Here is a 13,219-nt window from a genome sequence, read left to right on the forward strand (position 1 = left end):
ACATTCAAAACCCACAACAACTGAAAGATGAGCTCTACAGATTGCTGCCAAGGTCGCCAAGAAAGCCAGACTAACTCGTGGAGAAAATAAAATCAACAAAAAGGATCAATTAGAAAATTTTCAGGTATCAAAATATGTATGTTGTATACTTCAAATGCAAAAGGTAAAATAAGAAATCTTGACAAGGGTGCATATTTTTGAAATAAAAAATATTCATCTAAAATTCAATTCAAGTAGTCAGAACTGCCCAAAATACTGCAGAGAGCAGGATTAAAAATTTTGACCCCACGTCATATTGGCTTTGTGCTGGGCACTTGCAGTGTCGTACGCATACGTTTTCCTCTTTTGGTTGAAACCAAGAGATGCATGCCTGGTCATCTGGCCCTGGTGGAAAATAAAAAATAACAAAAGGTGTCATGGCCAAACACACTTAATAAATAGGGCTCACTGCAGTGCACCAAACTATTTCTTGCTGAAGAATAGTACTCAGCTGGCCATGAGTTCAACTTCAAATAGTTTGTGCAAGATGATAATTCTGATCTGTAATTGTTTAGTTCTTATTGACACAAATTTTTCTTGTTATATGACTATCAAGAAGTGTTTGGCTTTGGCACTGAAACATGCAAGTTACTTCCCAATGCGTAATTTGAATGGACAAAATCAAACTTATCTTTCAAGTACTGCGGCATATTCAATTCTCATGGATTCCCTCTACTTAGAACATTCTAGTCAACATTTCTCATGATACGGGTACTTCTGTTTTGACATTTTTGAGTTTAGTTTGGTGTGTGGCTCCACAGATTCCCCACACTATGTCACAACAGTCAGTGTGATGAAACAATAGCATTGTATAGAAGGTTGGTAGTGTTACAGGACTACATGTATGTTTTTGACCTTCTTAAGAACATGAATTCTCTTTCTCCATAGCCTTTCTCCATACATGATCAATATGCTCTCTCCAAGAACTCCAAGATATTTACATGTACATTTCTTTATTCTATTTAATGGCATCCTGTTAAGTTTGATGTTAAAATTGCCGTCTGGCAAGTTCCAAAGTCTTGATTTGGCACCCAGTAAAATTATCTTTGTCTTGTTCACATGTAGACTAAATTTATTTATTTTTAACCAATTTGTGACATTAATTAGATCAGCATTAATTGCCTTAACAAGTTCAGTGACGTCCTTATTGGCATAATATAGGGCTGTATCATCTGCAAACATGCTGACCTTGCAGTTGCTAACATTGTAAAGAAGGTCATTGGTGTATACAATGAACAGAAGGGGACCAAGAACTGACCCCTTGGAACAGAGCTTGAGCTGCTGAGCCAGTCATCATTGACATTGATCAAAGTTGTTGAGGGGAAATATCAAAAACCTGATTGATACTTGTTAAGCAATTTAGTTTGATTCATATATTCATAAAGCTGATCAAAAATGGCTCTCTCCAGGATTTTGGAGAAGATAGGCAAGACAGATATTGGCTTGTGCGTCACCTCTTTTGTGAATAGGTACTGCTTTAGCTCCTTTGGGGGAGTTTGCCTGTTGTAATGGAAAGATTAAATGGAAGTCGCTGAGTCACATGAATGTGACTGACCATCCACGACACACCTCACCCGTCTACATGCATCATGCATCAGTAATGTTTGTAGACTCATTAGCATTCAAGTGAACTACTCACATGTGTACATGTATGTAATACACCACGAAAGTGACAATACTGGGGTCAGATAAATCAGTGTCCACTATGAAACTTGTCCTCCATAACATGTAGCACCTATTCCTTCATAACATTTCAAGAATTTTTTCTTATTTGTTTTTCCGGCAATGGTACCCACATGGGCTAGCCCAGATAACCCATATGGGTCTGCATTTAAAAAATAATATGGGTTCCAAATGGTCCAGCCCACATGTGTTGGGACGGAACCACAAGTGGGCTGATTCATATGGGACCCACATGGGCCATCCCAGCTAAGGACACCTGAAAACAAAAGAAAAGAACCTCTTAATTTATATATGTACACATGTAGTTTGTTAAAATGGAGCTCTGAAGTTTTCAAAGTAAGGAGAATGCATGAATAAAAAGTATTGTAGCGTGTCCCGCTGAACAGGCTTCGACGCTGTGAAGAACGACACTCAGGTGCAACTCACTGTTCTGGTCATGAAATCTCTGTTTTATTTGCTGTCGCGTACACCACAATGTACTCTTCCGACAAGCTCTAAACATGGCGCCCGTCGGCAGGGACTGCGCAAGCGCGAGGCGGGAAAACCGCGGGCTGTTTGCATACCAGCGCGGGCAGACAGCCAACTCCATGCGGGTCCGAGCTGGCGCCCCCACCGGCCGGACCCGACGGCGCTACAGTATTATCTTCAGGCAAACTTCAATTCTCAGTTTTGATTGGTCAATGCATGACAACAAGCATTATGATATTTAACCATATTGCATGATTCATATCAAACCCTGCATCATGCACTGTTCTAACTCAACGCATTACGCTATTTTTACACTAAAAGCAAATGCACGGCTGCATGACCGTAAATGAAGAAGTGGTGTGTTTGCTCGTGCTTATCGTCACGTGAATGCACACACAATTCTAACAATTCCTTTTTATACCTGTAGTATAAACCCTGTTGTTATTGTTATTGAAATAAGTTGAAACACAAATAATTCCCATGCTCCCTGGATAACATTGCAGAATTATGGTACATCCTTGTTACTCTTTTTTCTGTGCTCTGAACATCTTTTTTCTTGTTTTGATGTAAAGCATGTAAAAGGCCTGCTCTTATTTTCTGTGCTCTGAATATCTTTTGTCTTGTTTTGATGTAAAGCATGTAAAAGGCCTGCTCTTTTTTTCTGTGCTCTGAACACCTTTTGTCTTGTTTTGATGTAAAGCATGTAAAAGGCCTGCTCTTTTTTTCTGTGCTCTGAATATCTTTTGTCTTGTTTTGATGTAAAGCATGTAAAAGGCCTGCTCTTTTTTTCTGTGCTCTGAACACCTTTTGTCTTGTTTTGATGTAAAGCATGTAAAAGGCCTGCTCTTTTTTTCTGTGCTCTGAACACCTTTTGTCTTGTTTTGATTTAAAGCATGTAAAAGGCCTGCTCTTTTTTTCCGTGCTCTGAACACCTTTTGTCTTGTTTTGATGTAAAGCATGTAAAAGGCCTGCTCTTTTTTTCCGTGCTCTGAACATCTTTTGTGTTGTTTTGATGTAAAGCATGTAAAAGGCCTGCTCTTATTTTCTGTGCGCTGAATATCTTTTGTCTTGTTTTGATGTAAAGCATGTAAAAGGCCTGCTCTTATTTTCTGTGCGCTGAATATCTTTTGTCTTGTTTTGATGTAAAGCATGTAAAAGGCCTGCTCTTATTTTCTGTGCTCGGAATATCTTTTGTCTTGTTTTGATGTAAAGCATGTAAAAGGCCTGCTCTTATTTTCTGTGCTCTTAATATCTTTTGTCTTGTTTTGATGTAAAGCATGTTAAAGGCTCCCTTTCTTTCTTTCTTTACTGTGCTCATGGAATAAGGAATAATGTAGCATGTTTGTGTCGGTACACAGACGCTCTACATTATTCCGTATTCCACTCATGCTTGTGAAATAACTACTATAATGAACACCTTAAGAATACATGTACGATGCATTGGTAAGAAGGAAAGCTTGACAGTCAGAGTTTCTTATTCAATAAATGTGCATATATGTAACAAATATCTTAGAAAATGTATGCAAAGTTATAACTGAATCAACACATACAATATTAGTACCGCCACAAAAAAAATCAATATTGAAAACACAGCCTTCCTGTCATGCCAAAAAACAGGAAAAGGAAAAAAAAGACCCTAAGACACTTCCATGTGAACTTCAGAACAAGAAACTTGATCATGTAAACTCAACATTAACATTACAAATAAGTTAACATAACAACTCACAAGTGGCTTTAATTTGTGCATATTAAATAAATTCTTCACTGTATGCAAGAATAAATATGTATATGTACATTATAGCATCAGGGAAGAGTCCACATACGGATGCCAGTAAAAAATTATTCCCTAGAATGACCTAGCCATCAGAAAGCAGAAACTTGTTCAGAAAAATTTGATTTAGGAGGGGAAAAAGAAGTTGTGTACTTAGAAAACACTTGACTTTTTTTTTCAGACCACTCCGGTTAGTGCACAGGGTGGAAAGTGGTGTCCGTATATGGAACTTTTTCCCAGAATTGTTGTGACAAAAGGCTAAATGTAAACTGGGCCTAGGCCTATATATGTAACCTGCAAAAATGGAACACTAGAAGAAGACAACTCTGCGGGGAAGTCACTTGCACAAAATACTACCTAACTAGGGATCAAATAAGGACAAATCGCGAGGTCTTTCTATACAAAATGAGACAGGACAGAAAAAGTGTTGTGATCTCAAAAAAAAAGTCAAAAGAAAAAAAAAACTATTTTATTTCACCAACCAAGAACCAATCTAGAAAAAAAATCTACAATCTATTAAGTAACTTCTTAGCCGACAAAAAAGTAACAAAAATGAAAAGTCAAATAAAAGCAAAAAACCCCCAAAATTAGTGAAAATACCTCAGACCGTAAACTTGAGACCTGGAAATTCATTTTTTTTCAGACCCAGTAAACCTTAACCTTTTAGTAAAAGACTCTCAATAAATATCAGCAGCACAAAAAACAGAACGAGGTACTAAGAAAAAAACAACCCCAAAAAACCAAACCAAAACAAAACCAAACAGTATCAAGAAAAGGCACAAATCAATTACAATCAAACTTCAACAACCAAGTACAGAGAGAAAAAATGGAAAATTTATAAATGAATGCTACAACAAAGAACTATTCAGTGCATTACACAAGGCAAGTACAAGTGAAGGCTTCGTCCTTATCACAACTTAAGCATGGGGCTTACATGTATATACAAGAAGTCAGGCTGAACTCATGAATAATCATGATGTAATAAACAAAGGACTTGGCCGCTTTGTGGAAGGCAGGCAACACTAATCCTAATCCCTAGTCATAAACTTAAATTGCTCCAACCATTTGTCAAGGCATAGGAAGGGTGAACAAAGAAAACTGTCTTGTCCAAGATACATGTTCAACCACATGGCAATAGAAAAATACAAAAGTTTACACATATGCCAAAAACTCATGACTAAAATATACAAGGATAAAATGGAAAGGTTAAGTCTGTTCATATAACTTCAGGCACTTTAAATCTAAGGCTATAAAAGAAGGAGGAACTTCCAGATCCTAAATTCCTTCCATTGTCAACACCTCAAAATCTCACTACAGTGCATTAGCTTACAAAAACCCATGTTCTCCAATGTATGGTAACCTTACGTAAAAAACACTTTCTTAAAAGACTGTTTACAAATGAAATCTAAGAGCAATCCTAGGAACACTACGATTTGATCTTCTATTGGAAAAACACATGAACTGCTAAAAACCAAATCAATTATCCAAAGAACACAAAACTTCCTCGAATTACAATAAACTACATAGCCTTCCTAGAATGCACTCAAAAGGGAAAGAAAATATTCAAGAAGCCCAAGGATTGGAACTAATGAAACAGCTTATATGGCTGGGCTAATTCTGCTTAACTCCAGGAACTCAGTCTTCTTCTATCTAAGCTTCTACTCTGTTACAAAACTAAACTGTAAAGTAAAAAATGGAACTATTTTCTAACACATCAAAGAGAAAAGGCCAATTTTCTATGCACATGGCTCTTACGATTTAACACAATTAAGTAAATGGTAATTGAATTTGGTAAACTTATACAAAGGTTAGAAACTCACCAAGTCCACTGCAGGTCCTACACATCTTCAGAGCAGACTTTATTCCTTGGCTGCTGACCTGCTTACTGAACAAAGACCCTAAGCATGCCTGGTCATAGAGCTGCATGCCCCCCAAACACTTTACACAGGGGTACACACAATGCAGGTTTTAAACTTGGGGTACCACTCCTATATAGCTACGTGGACTACCAAAAAAAGAAAGATTAAATTCACCTCTACTACATATACACGCAGCATAATTACAAGTGAAGTTTAGCCAGGCTAGTAAGCACCATCTAACTGTGACAAGGTTGTAGCTCATACAGATTTCATGGAAGTTTTGCTCTGCACTCTGTTGGCCTTTTGTATTTACAGCCATCAAATGAACAAATTTGAACTGAATCAAAAAAAATTCTTTCTTCAGTCACAGGTCAACCAGTCCATTGTCACGCGCAAAAATGAAACTTTTAATCCTGAGTTTGGCCCAAACGCTACCCGAACATGTACGTTAGTCAAAAATAATTGCATACAATGTTCATAGAAGCCTAACGGTAAATTCAAACATGCAGCGCGTTAGCACTAGCACACGTGTACAGAACGTACAGCCATGAAAGGTCATAGGTCAGCGCTGCTGTGTTGGCCCAAGTAGTTCCTATGTGGGTGAGCCCATGTTTTTCCTATATGACACCCATATGGGTTGGCCCATGTGGAATCTTATTTGGGGTTTCACAGGATTGACCCATATGAGACCCAAATGGGTCAGCCAATGTAGATCTTGCTATGGGAAATTCCATATGGGCCCTACATGGGCTATAATGGGTTATGCCCCTTTCCCAGATGACCCAGGTCGCTCAGGTTTTTCCCAAATGGGCCCCACATAGGCTTGCTTCCTGGGGAGCTTTTAATAGAGGGATTTCACATTAGCGCTATCTGCGCATATCTGCATTGAAACCTAGGCTCTCTGTGTTGAACTTCATCGCGTGCGCCCGCGGAGTCCCCACAGTGCATGGAGTATCCGGTTCGTAAGTGTGACGCCACTTCAGTTTAAACCACGCACACTGCATAAGATACATGACCATCGCTGGTACGTTAGTTCGCGGTCAATTGTCGTTATTTTTTCTTTTGATTTTACGTGTCGAGTCATCCTGAAAGACTCTTCCTCAAAAATGTGCAGCCTGAAAAGTCTGAATTTAACATACCTTTATGCATTTTGTGTCTTGACTCCTTACTTTCAATCGTCTGATCGTATTAAGAATTGAAGCTGACACATGCAGCCTCGTTTTCAAATGCGGAAGTGCGCAGATCGACGCTAAAAGCGTCGTATTGGGATCCATCTATTTCAAGTACCCTTTAAGGTGCATGCTTCAAAGCATTCTGGTGAAGTACTTGTTTCAATCGGGTTCAAACCTTGCTAATATCTTGGAAATAACGTGTTTTAGGCAAATATTGACCTTGTGATGATGATGCGTCATCAGGTGACAAGTCATGTGACAGTAAGGGCTCACTATTTAAGCCATCTATCTTTTCAAGTACAATAAACTCTAGCCAAGTCGGCACTCTCGGGACTCACGAAATTATGACGACTTATGCGAATGCTGGCTTGTGTTGTAGGTCATTATTTTGCCGACTTACACGTACACATGTATTGCCTATGTTCATTTTGATTCCTTGCACTAATTCAGTGGCTTTGATTTACCCTGGTTAATTTCTACCTCCATGGTCGATCCCAGCAAATTCGTTCTCGATTATTAACCTGCAAATTCAATAATTGATAATGTGCCAATACAGACGAAGCAAGGACAGCAAGCCACTTGCATTGCAGTACGTATAGCACTGGTATTGCTGTACTCATGCTGGCCGCGCGCACACTGGACTTGTCACTTGACACTTCTTGGCAACGGCGTCAAAGGAAACCGATACCGAAGCGCGACTTTTCTAAATGCCGACTTACACAAAGGAATTTTTGTGGTTTTGTGGAAAAGGGACTGAGAAAAACATGCCGACATATACGAAATGGTGACTTGTAAATGCCAACTTAGAAATGAAATTTTCAATGGAAACGCATTATAGACAATCGGGACGTTTCTTCCACCATCATCTTTGGTCCTTTTGCAACTTTGAATCTCCATCAAACTTACATCGATGAAGGACCTTAGTTCAAAGATGTGCACAGAACAATGACCTCATGATGACGTCATCAAGTGATTTATTATTTAATTTTTAATATTTATTTCAGCCCTTTGACTTTGTACACATTTTCAAGGCCCAGTTTTGGTAACTTGGCAATCTTCAGTCGTCCTCAAAGTTACACAAAGGATAAGGCTGGAAGCAAAGATAATACTCAAATACATGTAATTACGTTGTGATGACATTACCAAGCGATTTATTATTAAATTTTGAATATTTAAATATCATGTTAATGTTGTAAAATCCCTAAAAATGCCATATAAAATCTACCATGGCCTCCCGCAAATTGTGTTTGCGGCAAGTGCCAGAGTAAAACTGGGTCTTTAATTCATCTTGTGTGCGTCAAATTATGTAACCCTTCTGGTCAAAACCAGACGTGGGCTTATGGTTTAAAAGTGGTAATAGGTACCAAGTTGTTTTCAACAGTGTTAATCTGTTGGGGTATAGTCTTCTTCAAATCATCTACTGATGATGACACGTCCTCTAGTGACAAGTTAAAAATTCTGAAAAATGAATTTTGAATAGATGTCTGTGGTGAAGTTTGTCCGAATTGCCAGGAAATTGATGTAGACGGTGATCTTTACCCAGATAGCACATGTGAAATTTGGGGCCGATGACGTCATCAGATTGGAAGTAATTGGATGATAAAAAGTTCTTTTAGTCTTTAAAATTCGGTAGAAAATAATTCGTAACAGGTTAATTACAGATTACGTAATTACAGATTTAAATGTGAACTGTTCATTAGATGATAGCTAAAACATCAAAGTCAACTGCATGAAATGCCTAAGTGGTGTACTTTTTCACACAGACGAAGCGCCGACAACGAAAACCCCCTTACAATATTTGTGAACTCGAAAATCCCTTTCGCATACTGTGCATTGGCTGCTGTCACGTGTGGCCGGCAGCGCACTCTGCGTAGGGCATGTACTCAGGACCTGGCAAAATGCCGAGCACATATGGTGCCAAGAGCAGATCGTATTGATGGAACGCCAAAGGGGACAGATGTTTAAAATCTCTAATCTGTGCTCTTTCTGTGATAACAATGTTTTGTATTGTATTTTGTATTGCACATTAAAGGTGCACTTTTCCAAATGCTGTCTCTTGAAGTGCATGTCTGATTGGGTTGAAACATTGCTGCTATCTTGGAAAGGAAATAAGTTAGGCAAATATTGACCTGATGTGAAGATGACGTCATCAGGTGACAAGTCAGGTGGCATTGAAGGTGCACTGTTTAAAGCCCTGTATCTCCTGAAGTACACATCCCATCTATTTGAAACTTGCAGACATCAAGGAAAGGAAGTGTTTTAGACAAAAGTTTACCTGATCTGATGATGACATCGAGTGAGGAGTCAAATTGTTTATTTCAAACAAGTTATTTCCTGTAGTGCATGTCTGATTGAGTCAAAACCTTGCACCCAAAGGGTCATGATAAAATAGTTACACCATCAGGTTTGTGCAGTAGATTGTTTGTTCAAATTAACAAAGGAATGCAAAAAGCCCTCTGTTCTGTTGGCCAATTAATAGACAGATGAGCTCTAATTTATTTTCAAAAATCTGGGATCCACCAACAATTTGGCGTTTTAAAAAAGAATTTCCCTGTCCTCGAAATTTTTCCTTAAAAATCTGTGCCCCAACTTAAAACATAAAATTAGGCTGCCATTAGGTTGCCTTCTAGCTCTTTTGGTTTGTTTTTCAATTCATTCCATTCAATAAATATGTACTTTTCTATGACAGGAGGCTACACTTTAAACTCCGTGGAAGCTTCCTTTAACATAATCCTTTAAAGCCACAATTATCAAATTTTTCTTATCGAGTTTCCCAGCAAGATACATGTACATAAAAATATTTCGCCTTCATGTCGAATCAGTACTGCAGTGTGTACACATACTCAGTGTACTTTGCATTGCTGTGCATTAAATCTAAGTCCACACACAATGCTCGACTTTGTATGGATGAAATAAGATACGTGTAGTCCACAAGTTGGTGGTGCATGGCGGTTCTGGAAATGTAGATCCAGCACTGAGAAGGTCGGACTGGCCACCCGCAGTGTGTTGATAGATGGATGGCATAATTGGTAGTAGATCAGGATGCTCTCCCTGGGGTATACATAAACATTGAAATCCTGGTTGCAGAGAGGCCAGATTTTTTAAAGAGAAACTCACCTCATGCCAAAGCCTGTTATTCGTACCAAAGCCTGTTATTCTTACCAGTAGCCAGAGTGACTTGCTTTTTAAAGCTGCTATTAAGGAGCTGTAGGTACTTAAAGTACATGTACGTACAGCTCCTATCTCAATACTTCAGAGAATCTCTACTTTTCGAGAAAGTCCAGCTGGGTGAAGAAGTCTTTCCCTTATTTGATATCTTTAATTACCTTTCAGGCTGACATTGCCAAGGAGCGAAATATCAAGGAGTCAACTGTTGGCGGCCATCTTGCAGATGCCATCAGGGCTGGCTACCCTGTCAATTTTTCCAGACGTAGGTTTGAAGCACAGAACTGTGACCTACAAAATTGGTTTCAATATTTTATGTCCGTAGATGCTTTCTATTGAAAATGTTATGCCAAGAACATGTAGATTTATTTTCCCAAGGTATTTCCTCAATCCTAACTCTACAAGATACTTCAAAATCCACCAAGACATTTTGGAGGATATTTCAGGATGAGAGCTAGATACCACATGTTAACCTGACCAGTGTTTGCGAAATTTATCTGTAGTCAGAAATGACCAAATCTCAAAAAAAATACAATCAATGGAATATTTGTCTATATAACGGCTTTTGCCCTTACCCGATGTATATTAATAAGCACTGTATGCTCGGTGCTTGTCCGAGAGCTTGCGAAAAATCGTCACAAGCTTACTCACTCGGTTGGGAGTCGAGCCCATGACCTCGTGCTTGCTAGAGCAGATGTCTTAACCACTCAACCACAAAGCTTGCCGGGGTCGGCTGGCCGGTCCGAGTCAAGTGAAGCTGCAGGTTCCGTGAACTGTTTTTCAAGATGTATTTTTTTGTGTTGGGGAGATGTTAATTTATATAATGGCTTTTGCCCTTACCTAATTTTTTATTAAAAAGCACTCTATGCTCAGTGCTTGTCCGAGAGCTTGCGAAAAGAAAAAAAAAATCTTGAAAATCAGTTCGTGGTACCCGCTGCTTCACTTGACTCGGACCGGCCAGCCGACCCCGGCAGGCTCGGTGGTCAAGTTGTTAAGACATTTGCACTAGTAAGCAGGAGGTCATGGGTTCGAGTCCCGCCCGAGTAAGTTTGTAAGGTATTTTTTTGCAAGCTCTCGGACAAGCACTGAGCATACAGTGCTTATTAATATACGTTGGGTAAGGGCAAAAGCTGTTATATAAATTAACATCACCCCAACGCAAAAATACATCTTGAAAAATATTTGTCTAGATACAGAATCACCTACACATGTCATTACAATATTTCCTTGGTTTGTTTCATTTGAACTGAGATCTTTTTCTCATTGTATGCACAGTTAACATCACTTCAGCCCTCCAAAAACAGATCGAGGGTGTTATTAGAGCACCACCAATTAACTCAGGTAAAATCAATACTTTATCCTCAAACCAAATGATTGGGTAATAAGATCTATTAAAGATGTCCACTTCCCACAGTTTTGATTAATAAATGCTTCTTGAAATGAAATTTCATTGTCTTGATGTTGATCAACTTCTTATCAATTACCGTGGATTTTAGAAAGTAAGTAACTGATATGCTGCAGGTGGACATTCTTTCCTGTCACAAGTGTCACATTTGTTCTGATATGGTTCTTCATATGCTACCTTATGCAAAACAATAGCTTCCAGCGAATGTCTGGGTTGAGCAGCATTTTTTTGGTTGTCTTTTTTTTCCTTTGTTTTGTTGAAGTCCATTTGTTTCATGCACAAACTTTGGCTTTTAGAAAATGTATGCATGTTTTTCTTACCCTGTCAATATTTTCTATGGCCACTTCAGTCAACTTACCCAGACAGTCTCTACATATGCATATTCCCTAGTGCTCTTTCACTATTTGCTAAATACTTGATCAACCTTAGTGTACCCTCTATCAGTCCACCCAAGGCGTGGTTGCTGCCATGTTCATCCTTTTTCTAGCCCTTTTTGCTTGAATACGGACATGTCTTTCGACCTTGATTTCATCAAGCATTCTGTGTCGCTGAAGCTGATCTGTGTTATCCTGATCAACCGTAAAGTATTTTAGTGTACTTTATTTTTACCTCGTCATTGTGTCATTATTCTGTTACGTTTTTGTGCAAAGATAAATTTCATGTTTGTTTTTATGCTACAAAGTGTATTTTATCACTGAACCTGGTAACGCTATTTGTAAGGTGCCCCACTATTTATACAGCTTGACCAGTACGGTTCTTTTAGCCTAGCCATTGATTGGTTTTCCTTATATTTTTACAGGACTTTGTGGCCTGCTTGTTATGATAATTTTATTCCCCGGGCCAGTTGTCGCCCCTTATGGTATTACTTACTTTCTTAAGTCTCCTCTGGCCTGTATCAGAATTTTTTGGACTATAACGCACATTAATCGTTTTGTTAGTCCCCCTCATTTTTACTGCACTTTGCTTTGGTGTAACGATTCTGTACATCTCAAGGAGCATGTAGCCTAGTGGTTAGGACTTTTGATCACAAGGTTCGGGGTTCAATGCCTACTAATGCCATTTTGGCACATATATGTGTGTTCTCTCATTTTCTTGTGTCTCTGCGCATGTCTTCAGGCTCTCTACTGGTCATCCCCCTGGTGCACACTCCTCTAGGAAGCGAATCTAGAGCACAGCAGCGACCTCCGAACCCGTCACCCACTTCCACGTGGAGACCTCCCCTCACGTCCCGTTCTAATCCCGACTAGGCATTCAAGCTTGAACTGGGCAACGGTGTACACCGGGCTATCTCCCTGTCACTATCTGGGGCTGCCCTGGTGAATGCTCTGGACCGCAGAATCTCAGCCAGGGTGGCCGTATGTACTGGCCTGCTATGCTACTGAGGCTTATGCACGCCCCATCTTACTCCAGTATGTACCAGATCTGGCCCAGGGCCTTCCACATCTGCCGCTGCCGTGACTCAAGAGACACAATCCTCACTGCCTGGTGGTCCACAGCCTGTCCAATCCGGGGACGCTTTCTGCCAGCCCATCGGCAAACTGCTCCACGGTCTCCCCCGGCCATAAGGAATGCTAACGATCCTCCTGCACTAGGACTACCACCAAGAAATTGCGTTCTTCCAAGCTCCGGGATGCCTCTCCTCCCTCTCCAATCATTC

The 13,219-nt window shown here is 39.6% G+C and overlaps 1 protein-coding gene across 2 annotated transcripts in view; it reads left to right on the forward strand.

Annotated features, from left to right (window-relative positions):
• wrn (WRN RecQ like helicase) overlaps positions 1 to 13,219 on the forward strand; it is a 133,755-nt gene that overhangs the window by 104,385 nt on the left and 16,151 nt on the right. For both annotated transcript variants that reach the window (XM_087149197.1, XM_087149198.1), the window contains 2 exons: positions 10,326 to 10,422; positions 11,433 to 11,498. In XM_087149197.1, coding sequence (XP_087005323.1) covers positions 10,326 to 10,422; positions 11,433 to 11,498 — 163 coding nt within the window. The remainder of the gene's footprint in view (positions 1 to 10,325; positions 10,423 to 11,432; positions 11,499 to 13,219) is intronic.

Source organism: Acanthaster planci, linkage group LG19, assembly GCF_054643075.1.
Source record: "Acanthaster planci isolate LZ-2023a linkage group LG19, COTS_SCS, whole genome shotgun sequence".
NCBI lineage: Eukaryota > Metazoa > Echinodermata > Asteroidea > Valvatida > Acanthasteridae > Acanthaster > Acanthaster planci.